This window comes from Anser cygnoides, chromosome 15 (genome assembly GCF_040182565.1).
Source record: "Anser cygnoides isolate HZ-2024a breed goose chromosome 15, Taihu_goose_T2T_genome, whole genome shotgun sequence".
Classification (NCBI taxonomy): Eukaryota; Metazoa; Chordata; class Aves; order Anseriformes; family Anatidae; genus Anser; species Anser cygnoides.
Window position 1 is genome coordinate 4203923 of NC_089887.1, and position 15214 is coordinate 4219136.

The following is a 15214-nucleotide window of genomic DNA, read 5'->3' on the forward strand; positions in this document are numbered from 1 at the left end:
CCCCAAACTTTGGCAGCTTCACACCCTGAACAGCATTCTGCTGGTTGCTCATCCTGTGCTGACTCACCTAACGTCCTGGAAAACCAAAGACTGCTGCAGGAAAGCTCCCTAGCCTCGGGGCGGTTTCAGAGGCGTGCCTGGATCTAAAACAGCATTCATCCAAAAGTAATGATTAATCACAGATAAGCTATGCTGCACTCTCACTTGTGCGTTCTTCCTTGAAGTCTGTTTTATTGAATTCTGGCGTTGAGAAAGCTACAGAAAACACAGGACTCACCCATGTGCTTTTTCCACTGTGCCGCACCTCGTCTTCCTAGCGGGAAATGTGACAGCTGGAAACCGGCCTGCTTCAATTACTTTGTGGTCTGTAGCAATCCTCCTTCACAGAAATGATTTCAAAGTACTAAAATCCAATCTAATAACTTGTCACTAAAGGCACACGCCTAAATTATGAAGGCCTAGCTGTAGATGAATGAACTGTCCTGAATGCTTTGTGTGCCTGTAACGATGGACTGTAACCGCGAATCACAAGACCAAGAAATTCTTTCCTTCTTTCGGAAATATTTCTCACAAAACAATTGGCTTGAGAATAAAACACACTTGGGTTTTATTTGAGTGCTAGGACTTAACTATTGAGTAGGATTTGGCAAACAGAAAGGAAACCTCAAAGTGATGCCAGCTGTTACCTTGTGGATTTTCTCCCCCTCCCCAAATTTTAGAAGACATTAACTTGTTGTGCTTTACCCCCTAGCCCCCACGGACATACTGGAAGTATAATTTACTGCACATTGGGGAAATCTTGAAAAATCTTTACACAGTGGGCTTGTCTCTCTGCTCTGTGACAGTATTGTCCGATCCTGCAAGACAGGAACCCGACACTGTACCAGCACAGGTAGAGGGATAACCTACCGAAGACACACCCCATCCCTGTTAAGTCACTTTTGCCATTAACAGAGCTGGAACATTTTCTAAGATCTCTGTTCTGTCGCCAAAGACAAGCCAGCCAAGGGAATCACACGCAGGTGTAAACCCACAGGGGTTAGCTGGAGTTACGCAGAAGTTGATTTCTTTGCCAGTCCCAAGGTGTTACACGCACCCACTCCTCCACGTGGTGAAAGTGACCCGAGTCTGCTTTACTCATAAGATGTTCTTGTACTACATGAAGAGCCTGGAACACAGTTTAAGTAAAAGCCTCCTTCCACTGGCCAACCCAAACAGTCCTCAGGGTAGGAGAGCCAGGAGAGGGAGCTGAGGAATGAAAGGAAACCTCTGAATTCCTTTTGGAAAACCTGTTTAAGACCTCCAATGACTTTTGCCACATGGAAAATAAAAGGTCTTTTTGCCTTTGTCTCCACACACTCACAGGATTTGTACTAAATACCGTACGAACTCCGCTGCCTCTCATGATAGCCCTTAACCTCCCTCTCAGAGTAACACAGAAGCCTTGCATTTAGCCTCTTCCAGCCACGGGAGAGGGTCAGGGACAGACTTCTAACCCACCTCTGACCTCCTGGACATCATCCATCTAGTTGAGGACCACACTACCAACAGAGGGTGAAAGCAGACCACGTTAATGCAGTTAACCAACCGACATTTTCTCAGGTTTACTGAGACGGTGGGAATGCCTCTGATCTGCAGTGCTATTTGGAACAAACCCTGGTGCTCCAGCACAGTATGTGATTACAGAAAAAATAAAAATACACATGCAACCTTTGGGATACACCCTTCCCCACGCAATCCTCAGTCATCGAGATACTTCGGCTGTTGTCCAGAACAAGTGATGAATCATTGTAAGAAATCACTGAAGGTACAAAACCCTTTAATATCTTTACAGGAACCAAATTAACACAGTTCCTCTGTCATCTTATTCTCCCTCAGAGGGAATGGAGAGAAATTGCATCTGGAAATCCAGGTGGTTGAGCCCTTTAACTCTTCCTCCTGAATCCCCACATAAATAAACATTCATTCATACTCAGAATTTTTCTGTTTTAGAAAAAAAGGATCATTTGCCTTTTTCTTTAAGCTTGGTACCATGTTTCTTTAATGCTGTTATTGTGAGATACTGCACCCATCTTTCAGTATTTGATTGCCTTAGCTGGCCTTTTTAAAATGGTCCTATGTTTCAAAGCTCTGAGAAGCGCAGTATTAAGGCATAGAAAATGAGGAGTTTTCTTTCCAGGGAGCAGACTGTATTTGTGTTACATTCCTCTAGATGCTGAACTGCAAATACCATCCCCTTGGAGCCAAAAGGGGAAAAGACAGTTTAAAAAAATCCCAGCAGTCATACAATCAGTTGTCTGTATTTTTTTGAATCTTTTAAAAAAAAAGAAGAAAAAAGGAAAAGTATCCCATATGTAAAGACAGAACAGAGTTCCAGGTATGGGTTCTTGGGAGGGGTTTTCCATTCTTTTCTTTTTGGCACCTTGTGATTCTAACAACTGTTGGCCTCCCATTTATAAAAATCTGACTTTAAAAAGAGCTCTTTATTTGCTATGTTTAGAGCTGTTACAGTTGTGGTTTGTTTTCTTTGAAAGCTGCTTTAGGGGCTGCTGCCATCCCATGCCCACCCCGCACCACTCCAGCTCCTCCCACCGGTTCTTCATTCACTGGTTGCCTGTCCTTGTGGCACTGTAGATGTGATGACTCCAGTTTGGGCTGGGACCGCTCCACTGGACTCTTCTATCCGGGGTCTTTTGACTTCAGGTTCACTGCTGTCTTGACTGCGGGAGGCTGCTGCTGTCTCTTCGGTCCCTGTCTCACATACCCGGCTGACTACAACAGGAGTGGACGAGCTGGCCTGGGCTGCAAGAAGCTGCAATGGATTTGTAAGAGCTGGCAAGAAGGACAAAAGAAAGAAAAGAGAATTAATGTGACAAGTAACACACGTGTTCGCCATTCCAGAAAACAAGAAAACACCACAGTCAAATGCAACACCTGGGCACGGACTCAACTGTAGTGTTCAAATCCATTTTGTAAGGCCCACAGCAATCTTAGCTTTGTCCAAATTTACCAAACTGGCAAATTGTTCTCTTTCAAAGGAGAACTCCATTCTTTCTATCCACTGTCAAACAAGGCACTGCCAGCTGAGCGTTCATCTCCAGATAAGGAGAACCAATCCTCTGCTAAAACTACAGCATGCCTCTTGGAGAGGTAGTCCTCTCACCACCTACAATTAGCTTTTTGCAAGCTACAGCTTTGTGCTGCACCTTTGTTTTAGAGGGCCTCTTTAGCCGCCCCCCCCTCCCAAGACTGCCAAAAAAGAAAAAGGCAACCTGGGGAAGAGCTTGCACAGTAGGAACAGCCAGTCTGTTGGGACACTAGATTACAATCCAAATATTGACTATATTGACATCTTACTTGTAAAAGGGGCAGAAAGATTACCCCAGACAATCAAACAGGTTTACATCAGAACTGGAATCCAAATTTAAGAATTTCTGGCTCCCAATCTTGTATTTTAGTACTGACAAAAACCCTCTCACCCTCCCATTAATAGAAGTGGTGAGAAAATAAAGAAGGTTTAAGTAACAACCCTGAGTAAAAATGTCTACTATTCCTAGTTCCAGACAAAGAATGTGCTTACACACTGGCTTTGGCACACAACACCGCTTGAAAAACAAAACACATGCAGTTTTTGGACTCTGTATCAATAGGAGAAGCAGCCAAAGGGGACTCAGGAGACAGCACATCCTCTGCCCTCCAGACCGATTTGCAGAGGATGGAATGACAAAACATTAATGGTGTGCTCACTGCTAACTGCATCAAAAAAGAAGTCCTAAGATAAACAAACAGTGGAAACAGAACAAAGGCCCTCAAAGCCCAGCAACTTCTACCAAGGCATGGGAAGGAGGCTATACAGTATCAAGGGGATGAAGGAAAGAAACAGAGTAAGGGTGAGGGCAGTCACCAATTACTATTTAATGACTGATAAAGAACCTAAACCTTGCAGTTGAATAGAAGTTAACTTCATACAGAAGAGTCAAGAGACTCAGGCTCCATTTTGTCAACTAGAAAATTCACTACCTATCACAAAGAAAAGACAAAAAGAAAACCACCCAACTTGGATGCACCTGGAATACTTTCAATGTTAAGAGAGAGCTACAAAAAACTTGGTAAGATTAGAGTGTCTTAACGTAAATGTAAAAAAACAGATTCTATATTAGACAAATACTACTGTAGGGTAATAGCAACTGCACCTATTTGATTTATTAAATATCTTTGATGCATAAAAACCTTATTACTATCAATTTTTCATTGCTCCAGTAAGATTCTTGCAATTCAAAGTGCAAGCCAGGTGATAACGCAAATACAAGTATCAGAAAAATCTGTAGAAAGGCTCCTACTTTGCTTTAAGAATGCCATCAAAACCTCAATGTCCTTCATTTCAAGCACCCTGTAAGCACCAGCCTGGGACAGCAGAGGTACTTAGCATCTCACTGAGAAGGGCAGTAAGAAGCTTGGATATTACCACCCCCAGTCATCATCCTTAACTGCACAAACCTGAGGTGCTGAGCAAGCATAAGAAGAGGCTGCCAAGACATAGCTAGTATGAGATTTTAAAAATCGGGGTTGACAAATGACTACAACACATCCTGTATATAAACAATCCTACATTCATTCACCTGATGAAATAGATCTTATTTCTCTCAGGCTCTAAGACTTTAAGATGGGAAAGTATGTTATTTTCTTAATACTCTATGGAGTCATATTTCACAAGATCTAAAGAGCACCACTGAAATTTCATTATTTAGCATGCTGAAAGCAAATGCTGTTTGTCAGAGGAAAACAAATGATAAAGCAGACTCAACGCAAGAATCAAGAATGCTTTCAACAAGTAACCCCCAAAGGTATAAGCAGTAATACATGCAGAGCCAAGGACAAGGAGAGAGACCAGACTTTTCAGCAACAATGGTAGATAGCAAAACTTTCCCATCAAGGAGAACTGAGCAAACTGGTGGGCAGAGGGGTATCTACCACTGACATTTACAGCCACAGAAATTGCACAATTTATAACCACTGGAATTGAACACGCAGAATAACTTGCATAGCTAAGAAGAGAAAGACCTCACAACTTTACAACTGAACTGCAAAGCTCAGAGAGCAATCAAAACAAAGCCTACCGTAAGCACTGCCCGTGATGCTGTTGGTGGGGACAGCATGTTTCCCGTTCTGGGTGACTGCCCGCACGGGGAGTTGATGCTGTCCGATGGCCACTGGAGCTGCCTGCTGAAGGATCGTGACTGTCTGTCCTGGAACCTGTGCCATTTGACTGGCAACTGTCTGAATAACACGGCTGGCTGTGGGTATTGTGGCAAACGCGATCGTTGGCTTTTCATCCATGCCTGCTTGGAGAGAAAAACAGACAACCACCATTACCACCCTGCTGGTTTGGGAGCAGGCTTTCTTCTCATTAATGTTTTAGCAGTAATACCTACCCCAGGCTTACAGATGTGCGAATACCTCAGCACCATAAAGTCACTTGCCTTTGATGTGTCTTACAAGGTTTACAGAGTGGGAGTGGAAAGCATTGCTTCTCAGGCTAAGGCAGCTTAGTCACAAAAGTAAGATATTTGGGCTCCAAGGAGCTCAGAGGATTCCTAGCGCCCTGTGAAAACTGCCCAGAACACTTTAGGCAGGATCAGGCTCTAAACACACATTTTCTGTGGGCTGATTCATACAGTGTAGTCAGCTCTGAGAAGGTAACAATTCACTCACCCTGCTCATTAGAGGAAGAACACTGCAACCAGGGACATAAGAATAGAGAATATTAGTCCCTCTGAAATGCTTATTTTGAAGCATATCAGAAGCCTAGGGATGAATTTCTGAATTCTGTACATACACTCTATGTATATTAAGAACATTTTTTATTACAACATAAGCCACCCAGCTGAAAATAAAGACCATAAATTTGACCCTTCATCCTAAACGGACACCAACTCCCTTATTTGTACATTACAGCTGTGATATGGACAGCAGCCACTACAAAAGTAAGCTACGAGATATTCACAACTGCAAGCCAATTGGCCTGACTCTGACACCACACAGCAGCAGAAGCCATTTAAGATCTCAAACAAAGCCCCAGGCATTGTCTGCAACAGCCTGCTGTCAGGCCTGCACGTAGGTTGATTTACAAGGTCTCTGCACAGTCACAAGCTTTTGCCAGCTATGGAGGTATGGGAAGAAACCAGAAGGGAATAAATAATAAAGGACAAACTAACTAAAAATAATGAATAAATAAATAGGGCAGAAATCCTGCAGAGAAATAACTTAGAGCATTCTGCTGCCTATCTCACTTCCCAGGACAAGTAAAAAGGTTCAGTTCAGCAGGTATGGAACAGCTGCAGGACAGCCTCTTGCTGGGCATGCTGAGCAGAGAGCCACTCTCATCTTCCAGGGGCTCTGTGGTCTCAAAGCAGAAAAGGTAGGCAGGAAGCACAAACTCATTAATCCTGTAGGAAGAGAAGACTTCTTCCATGTTAACATCAGAAGACAATGGGAGTGGAGGTGGATGGAACACTAGCACTGAGCTGAGATTTGCAGGCAGGATGATTGGAGGCAAGAGGAAAAGAAGCAAGGAAAGCTTGGAGAGTAGGAAGGAAAAACAGAGGGAAATAAAAGCGTAAATAAAATGGACAAGTAGAGAAAGAACAAATGACAGGCAGCAAGAACTGGTGAGTGAGAGAAAGGAGCAGGTGACGGGCAGCTGCAACTGTTAGTGCTTCAACAACATGAATGGGATCCAGACAGGAATTTCTAGAGAATGTGAATGAAATTCAAGCAGGACAACCAGCGATGAACTAAAAATGCCAATGGTCCTGCTACTGCTGTAGGGGAAGGTCTTTGTCATTTCTTCTTTCCCTTAGAGAAGGGACCTTTGCACCACTGCCCATATATCGTCACTCAAAGTAACCAGTTTTGCTGCTGGTGCCACACACAACTGGATGAACTCTTATTTAAGTTTTATCAAGGGAAGCATCTTTTATCAAGGGCTAAGCACCCACTGAGTGAAACAGCTGTTTGACTCCCCCCCACTCCAAGAGAGCTCAAGACTTATCAGTGAAGTAGCAAGGGAGGTGAAAAGCTACCTCGGTGGTCACCAGCTAAGTCCAACACCGCTCCTGCAGCTTCATGAGCTCCTCCTGCTGTGCCCTGATTTGTGAGGATGTATCCATTTGCAGAGTTTGCAGAGGAGGTCACAACTCGGACCATTGTAACAGTGGGAGCTTGCTGAACTACATGAATTGCATGACACGAAGGCTGCTGAGAAGTCACTATTGATGCAGGCATGTACGCAACTGGTTTTGCCACCAGAGTAGATGGCCGGGGAGGAACAGCCATAATCACCGGCTGGGCACTGACCGGAGATCCTAAACAGAAAAGAGAAGCACACATTAACAGGAGAGGCAAAAAAGGCCTCCACTCATTTTGGTTATGCACTTCTAAATCTTCAGTACTCAATCCTCCAACATCAGCAAGGTGTGGGGGTAGGTTAAAAAACAAAGTAAGGCTTCAAAAATGCCACCTTCAATCTTCTATGTACTAACATAAAAAAAGTACTTGCCATCCCAGCACATTTTTGTGAACAAACACCACGATACGCCCCAAAACATGAGGCTTTACATTATGAGCTTTGCCTTCCCACTTCAACAGGAACACCCTATACATAGGGCCAGTTACAGCACAACTGACAAGCAGGTACTTACCAAGGCTTAACAAATTACCAAGGCCAAAGAACCATGGAGCTCTGCATAGACAAAACGATCGTATCAAGCCTGGCAAATTAATGAGTGAGCTACACACTATCAAGGCTACTCCGCTGTCAGTTCCTTAGAGACACCTAGCTTAAGGTTAGCTCGTGTGTGTCCACGCATTCCTTTATCTCCTGCCCTTTAATACAAAGACTAGTTAGAAAAATGATCTGAAGTTGCACATGCATCATCAGTGTCTAACAACTAAGCCAGAAAAGAGACCTCTAGATCCTCCTGTAGCAGACTGGTAGGAGCATCCCTGCAGTGTCCCCAGCACTGCACTCAGTGCAATGGCACAGTCACTTGCTGTGAAACAAGAGCTACTCACCAGGTGCACTCTGTGAATACCGATACTCTGGAACTGAAGCTAACTTTGACCCAAAGTCGTGATCGTGTGGAATGGGCGAGCCCTCCCGTGACAGGCACTCTGGAGTCTGTAGGCCACTAGAGTGAGGGGACAGCAGGCCAGGGTGAGTAGGGGAGGCAGGAGCGCTCCTGAAACACCAGAACGTAGAATTGGCAGGTGTAGATGTATTTCAACCACAAGACAGCAGCAGAGAGAGAGCATTATCTTCAGCAGAGGATCCTCTAGGGAGAAGGAGAGCCATTCTTCCACATTACCCACTATAGTCTTGCTGGGAAGAGTACACGGTGATCCCCAAAACCCTCTAGCACCACATACAGTCACGTTATTCCCTGCTGAAGGAAACTGGACCCTTCAGAGCATGGTTAACATTTCATTTTAAGACTCACATGGCTGATGGAGATGCTAAAAGTGCCTCATACTCAGATCAGTTTTTATAATTTCAGGGCATTCTCAAAGGATGTTTGTCAGTGTTTGAGGAAGAAAGATACAGTGTAGATGCAAGTGTCTGGCCCCACATATGCTTGCAAAGCAGTTGCTATCCCTTCTCCCTGTTGCCTCCCTCACCCAACCACTTGGTTCCCACCTCTGGTCCCACGTGGCCACTGAATGCATAAGGAATCCAACAGTTCTTTAATGACAAACATAGAGAAGCTGATCAGCCAAAAAAAAATCTCTCCTCCTGCTTTTCCCCCATTTTAAAAGACAGAAAGGAAGTGAGGTGTGGGAGGAATGCTACATGAAACTGCTCCAGCTAGGGTTATATGGCAAGTCCTGGTCCCACAGCTACAGGGCTCAGAAGGCTGTCACTGCATGCAGCTCCTCTTTGCAGATGCTCTGCTGACTGGAGCAGTTAATACAGAACACCCCCCCTCACTGTTTCGCTGCTCATGCTGACGATCAATGTGATGTTCCCTATAGGAGGGTGCTTTAAATAACACAAAAAAGTATTCCCACTGTGATCTAATCCACATATAAACACAGCTTTCCTGAAATGAAAGGCTGGCATCTGAAAACATTTACTTCACTGATAAACGTTTTGAATTTCTTTGAAATGATGCCAAAACAGATATGGTATTTGATGCATTTTTAGTTTGGTTCTGGCTTTTTTTTTTTTGTAAACACTTAAGAAGTCGGAACAATTTTCCGATTATGCCTTGGGACTACCTAACCTATATAACCACTCAAAAACTATAAACAGAAGCATGCTCACTGTACTTCAGATGAAGTTTTTGTTTGTTTTCTTTGTAAGGAGTTTGGCACAGAGATTAGAGAAAGGTGAAGTTACCTGGAGGAGAGAGGCCCAAAAGGTGTTCGGAAGCAGGACACTCCTCTTTGCCTTCGTTTTCTAAATGCTTGCTCTACTAGCTTGGCTTCAGAGGCAGGGTCAATTCGCCAAAAGGAGCCCTTTCCAGGCTCCTCCTGGGAGCGTGGGACTTTAATAAAGTAACGGTTCAAGGAGAGGTTGTGCCGAATGGAATTCTGCAGGAAGCAGAGGAACAAGATGATTATTTTGCCATGAGGAAACATGTAACAAAGACGGACGGCTTTCGCTGCACAGCTTGGAAAAATAAAATCCACACTGCCAGAATCGGTGTTGAAGACAGAAACAAGTCACTCAGCTCACAGGGCTCCAAAGTCACAGGAGAAGTGCATGAGAAAATCTGGGGAAATTAGTGAGACACAGCTTCTACTAACCACGCAGAAAGATGTGTTTGCTTGGTACTGTACAATCACTTAAATACACCTGGAGTCCTGGAATATGGTAGCTTTTCTATGGAAAAGAATGAAAGCAGAGCTTTTTCTGAGGCAGGGGAAAAGCAGTGCAAACCACATCAGAACTCTCTCAAGACAGGCTTTGTTCTAGGCAAGCGGAAAAAGCTGTCTGAGCCTGTGCTAACTGCTTACCTGCAAACGATCACTGGGGTGCCCAAACATGCCCTAAAGGACACTGCATCTCGTGGTAATCACAATGCAAGCCAGCCAACATGCCCTCAAACATCTAGCTCCGAGAAGAATCCATTATTTATGTGGCACTAGTCTAGCACCGTAAGGCTCTTCAGATGTTGACAAGACTAATCAGCTTCTCCACTGAAAAAGCCCACCTCTGACTGGGCGCAGCACTGTCTGCTGGGCCAGGGGAAAGGCTCAGCAAGCCCAGGTATGCACCAACTCATTCCTCTTCCACTTTCAAAACAAAAGAAGAGCTTTTGTAGCAGCCTTAAACAAGCTCTTCAGAAGTAAAGCCTATATACTGTGTTAGGGAAAATAAAAACGCAGCTTCACCCTCCACTGAAACGCAGCTATCTTTGAAGCAGGATGCAGCAACTGGTTCACAAAGCACAACTCTGCTGAGCAGGTTAAGGCAGGAAATGAATTCCACAGTTAATTAGAACTGCAGGGAAAAGCCAGGAAGGCAGAATGTATTTATTCCAATTGTACTCAAAGTGCACCAAGCCATACTGCTCCTGCCAGTTGAACACAATGAAATCAGCAGTTGCAAGGAACTCTTCAGCTGCATTGGTGTATTATATTCAAATGACAACACCCATTTCAGAGGTGTGATGCCAAGAAAAAGTCTGAAAGCAGGTGGAGCTGAAATTTCTGAGACTTTGAAAACAGCCCTCAAGTGATCACTTTAGTCTGATTTAGCATGTGTTAGCTACATCCAAACCCTCCAGTGAAGCTGGTCAGATTTCCTTTAATACCACATGGAAGGCACAGATTCAAGTTTCCTCAAGTTCCCATTCTGAGATTCAAAACTTGGAAACTGACTTAGACAATGCAGTAGATAAACTGGGAAAAGAATACACCTGTGATGATTAAAGGCAATATTAGGATTTCAAAATACAATCTCAGTTTTAGGTTGGACATCTGCTCGGACAGACTACTCCAAAGAAAGACAATGTGCAGGATTATGCAAAATTCAGGCAAGTACCTGGGCAGGGGAGTTACCCATAGGAAGGATGTGGAAAAATAAAAAATAAACAAATATGAAAGACAGATGACTATGGAATTAGAAGAGTTTCAGAAAACTGCCCAATGGTAACACTACACTGCCCTATAAAGTATTTCAAAAAACTAATCACCCACAAACAAACTAGTTAGCTTATGTTAAACAAATTAATTCTGGGAATAGTCAAAGCAGCTCTATTCTCAGTGCTCCAAATTTTTAATAAATGTATTATAAAGTAGATAAGACCTGTCAAAGTAGTTTAAAAGCTTGTCATATCAAAAACTTACCTGCCAGCCTTTGTCAGCAGTTCTATAATATGGATAATGCTTGGTAATGTGGGCATAGATCCCACTTAGTGTTAATTGCCTGTCCTGTGCTGAAGAGATAGCCTGCACAATTAGCTGAGCATAAGAGTAGGGTGGCTTGGACTCATCCTAAGGAAAAAAAAAAAACAAAACACAAAAGTTTAGTTACTTCCTATGCTAAAGTTCACCAACAACTCGAGTTAAAAAAGCCCTCCTCCTCCCTTTCACTCCTGCTTTGGACTGCCACCTCCCAGTTTAGCACAAGCATTTGTGCACAAACAGAATTTAAAACAGATTAAATTATCTTCTCCCCCCCAACATCCCCACCATCAAACACAGACAAAAATGCTAACTTTAATCTGCCTCCATTCTCCACTGAATTTTCCACATGTGCTTATATCAGCACAAGGGATAGAACAAGGACAAGCAATTGGAAGCAAAGAGTTACAGGGTATAGAGCACATTCAGTGCTTTCAGGGTTCATGAAACTAAAGCCTTGAATTCTGCCCAATTACAACTAAAACTTTGTTAGAAAGTTGCATGCAAGCATGCTACCAGCTCTCTTCCAGCCACAAGCCCAACATGAAACTTGATCCTGTCCCTTCAGTCTCCAGCAAGACTTGTTTCATTCTAGGAACTTCAATTTGTTTTACAGATCTCATATTCCCAGCCCTTCATACTATTCCATCAAGAACAGCCCTTCTTGTCTCAAGGGAGAATTCAACCCACAAAAAGAAGTCATCTAGTGTTGTGCTTCTCCACCCAATCTCAAATCAGGTGGTTTTGAATCTAGACCTTTAACTTTGATCTGAAGATCAGCTCACCAAAATTAAATTTTATCATAGTAACTCAGTTATTTTTTTAATCTAAATTTCATTGCAACTCTCCTCATTTAACGTTTGCTTGACAGGTGTTTGTGTTTGTTTTAAAGTCTGACTACAGATTTCTCATGACAAGGATCTACTTTCTTCCTGTTTCCCTTTTCCTCAACTGCGTTTTGCAAAATACCATTAATTAAAAGGAGAAAACAAGACTGAATTCTAATGCTCTGTTTCTTTATGGGTTCTTGATTTATCAAACAAGCAAGACAAATTATTCTTGCTTAACCCTGTTAGTGAATGACTTGAATACATTTCGGGCAGCTAAGCAAGCAGATTCATCATCTACCACAAACAAGACGCTGGTTTGAAGGCATGGTCTTAAAACCCTGGAGGATATTGCACACAGCGCCCTTATGGCCAGGGTATTCTTAGACTCATTTAAGTGCATTCAGCACTGGCAATAAACTACCAGGTCTTAATAAGCCTCCCAGTGAGCACTGTTGGGTAAGTAATGTTTCTCTGAACCTTTGGGCTGTCCCCGCCAGATGCATCTGCCTGCTGTTCTGATGCTGCTTTTGCAGCATACTCTGCTGCCAGCTGCAGATCCGAGGTAATGTTGTGAACAAAACGATATCCTGAGGATCCAGCACCACGTGGACTGGCTGGGCAAGAGTTGGGAACACTGGAAAGGCAAAAAGGAAAAAAAAAATATTACCTTATTTATTAACAAGACACATGGTTCTTACTTCCTAAGGTACAGGAAAGCTCCCAAGTTGCTGAGAATTGTATATGCCCTGAATTTATTTTTGCCTTTGTGGCTTATCCAAAGCACGGAAAGATGGGAAATAAATACAAATAATCAGAAACAATCAGAGAATACAAATCCTGACACCACCTCCCCCTTCCCATGACCACAAGAAAACAGTCTCAAAGCATTGAACAGCTTCTCTATACATGGGACTGAGAAAAATATACACTGAATTTGAGATGAATAACTAACCAAGTAACTTGTGAGAAAATACCACCACTCTCTTTACGATGCAGGTGATCGTTACCCAATTTTTCTAATAGATAGGGGCTACGTATTTTTACTGTAGGACAGTTAAAGCACCCAGTGCAGGCATCTGCCACGAGGTCCCTGTTTAACAGAAAACATGAACTTCAGAACATCAGACAAAATACTGTGATTAGTGCTACATAGCTAGAGACAGGTATTGCCTTGATTCACCAAGCACACAAATGCAGCTAACAAAAGGGAGCTGCAATCTCTGCTACAGAAGGCAGCTCATCTCATCAGCTTGGGCTAGCACGGGGAAGAGACATCTGAGTCCTAGGACGACCACGAGATGGCATTACAGGAACAACTACGGCGCAGGAAAACCACGCTAAAGCTGATGAAAACCCACAAACAAATAAAAGGTCGTTGTAATTTGCAGCACCACTTAGGCACACAGAAGTGAGTGCTACAAGATGAGAACTAATCAGAAAGACTTGTCTAGGGATCACACATCCTTGATTGGCAGGGCACAAAGGACAGGAGGAGAAGGATGAGGCTGGGAAATTTAAGACCTGAAGTTCCCCTCTTCCATCTCTCCTCCATTCTGCTGGGAGGGGTGCAAAGCCAGAGTGGCACGACGTATAGCCAAATCCCGGGATTACATACGTCTTCTGCGTAAGAGCTGAGAAACAATGAGCAAGAAAGCAAAACAATACACAGAAGATTAACGTAGCAAAACAAGCGGTTCAAATTGTATGACAAGATGCAAAATGAAGCCCACAGCTGGAGCCGGCATTCAGTAGAACTGGCATAAACAATCCTCTTACCAGAAAAATGCCCAACAGCAGTGCTAACGCTGACACAAATAAAGGCAGCGATACCCACACCGTGCTAAGCGCTGCACGGGAAACACAAAACATGGTCCCTTCCTCACTAAGGTGGCTGGCCAACCAGCCTTCCCCACACACAGACATGCAGACAGAGAGGAAACGGTGAGACAACCCTTGTTTGCTCAGTGGGTAACACCTCCTGTGCACAAGCGATGTGACAGGGCAAAGAATGACCGTTTCCTAGCAGTCCACCCCGTAAACTGAGAAGTGCAGCATCTCCTGTCACTGTGACACCTCTGCAAACGGCTGCGGTGCCGAGCCCACACCAACCAAGACTGTTTTCTTTTAAAAAGGGAATGACAGGATCGAAGGGGGAGGCTGGGTGAGAAATAAGGCAACAAAAATAATCCAGCCACAACAAACCCCTGCAATAGGAAACCCGAGCTCACCCGTCTGGCATATGGGGTGAGCCGTACAAACCACCGCACAGGGCTTGGTAACGTTTCCAGCACCCGCTGATGGTCCTTTGTGTCAGTGGGTGCTGCTGTTCAGAAGCATGGCAGGAGGTGAAGCTTTCAGGAGGTGTAAGGTAAATAGTGTCAGTGAGCCCATACAGAAATCCGTCTTTGCAAGAGATAAAGGCGTTTCTCACCTAGTCTTTCAAAAAGACCTGTCTGTGCAGAAAAATTAATCCAAGTTTGTTATTCCACGCTTTGAGCCCACTTTGGAAGCGGTAACACCACACCACAGAAGACGCTCTTGATGTCTTAGTATTCACATGCAGAGCTGGTGTGAATTTAATTATTTTGCTGTCATTTTTCAACAGCTTTTCCCTATATACACTTCTTAAAACGTGTAGATAATTACAAATTAAAGTAATTTTCATACATGAAACAATGACAAATCAAAAACATGGCAATTCTTTTTATCTTAGAATTTGGCACGTGAGCAATTATTGTAACACACAGACTAGGAATGGAACAGCATGAAACAGTTTGCTGATTCTTCATTTGCAGAAATACATGAAAAACAATCTATATAAACAGCACCCAAAACTTAGGTCACGGATATTGAAAACAGCAGTTTACCAGTAAAAAAAACACTTCAGAGCTCACCTCCCCTCTTTTATTTTAAACTATTATGGCTTCAAAAATCGTCCCATGCAGTTCAGACACAGGAATTGATGTAACTCTTCA

The 15214-nt window shown here is 43.5% G+C and overlaps 1 protein-coding gene across 2 annotated transcripts in view; it reads right to left on the minus strand.

Annotated features, from left to right (window-relative positions):
• Nucleotides 1-1802: 1802 nt before the first annotated feature.
• The window catches only part of FOXK1 (forkhead box K1), a 47244-nt gene continuing 33832 nt past the window's right edge, over nucleotides 1803-15214 (minus strand). The window contains exons 3-9 of one of the 2 annotated variants that reach the window (XM_048061506.2): nucleotides 12717-12873; nucleotides 11353-11499; nucleotides 9398-9591; nucleotides 8074-8240; nucleotides 7083-7364; nucleotides 5118-5342; nucleotides 1803-2832 (exon numbers count right to left, since the gene is read on the minus strand). In XM_048061506.2, coding sequence (XP_047917463.2) covers nucleotides 2600-2832; nucleotides 5118-5342; nucleotides 7083-7364; nucleotides 8074-8240; nucleotides 9398-9591; nucleotides 11353-11499; nucleotides 12717-12873 — 1405 coding nt within the window. In that variant the 3' untranslated portion in view covers nucleotides 1803-2599. The remainder of the gene's footprint in view (nucleotides 2833-5117; nucleotides 5343-7082; nucleotides 7365-8073; nucleotides 8241-9397; nucleotides 9592-11352; nucleotides 11500-12716; nucleotides 12874-15214) is intronic. The other variant, XM_048061511.2, reaches the window with a different exon arrangement.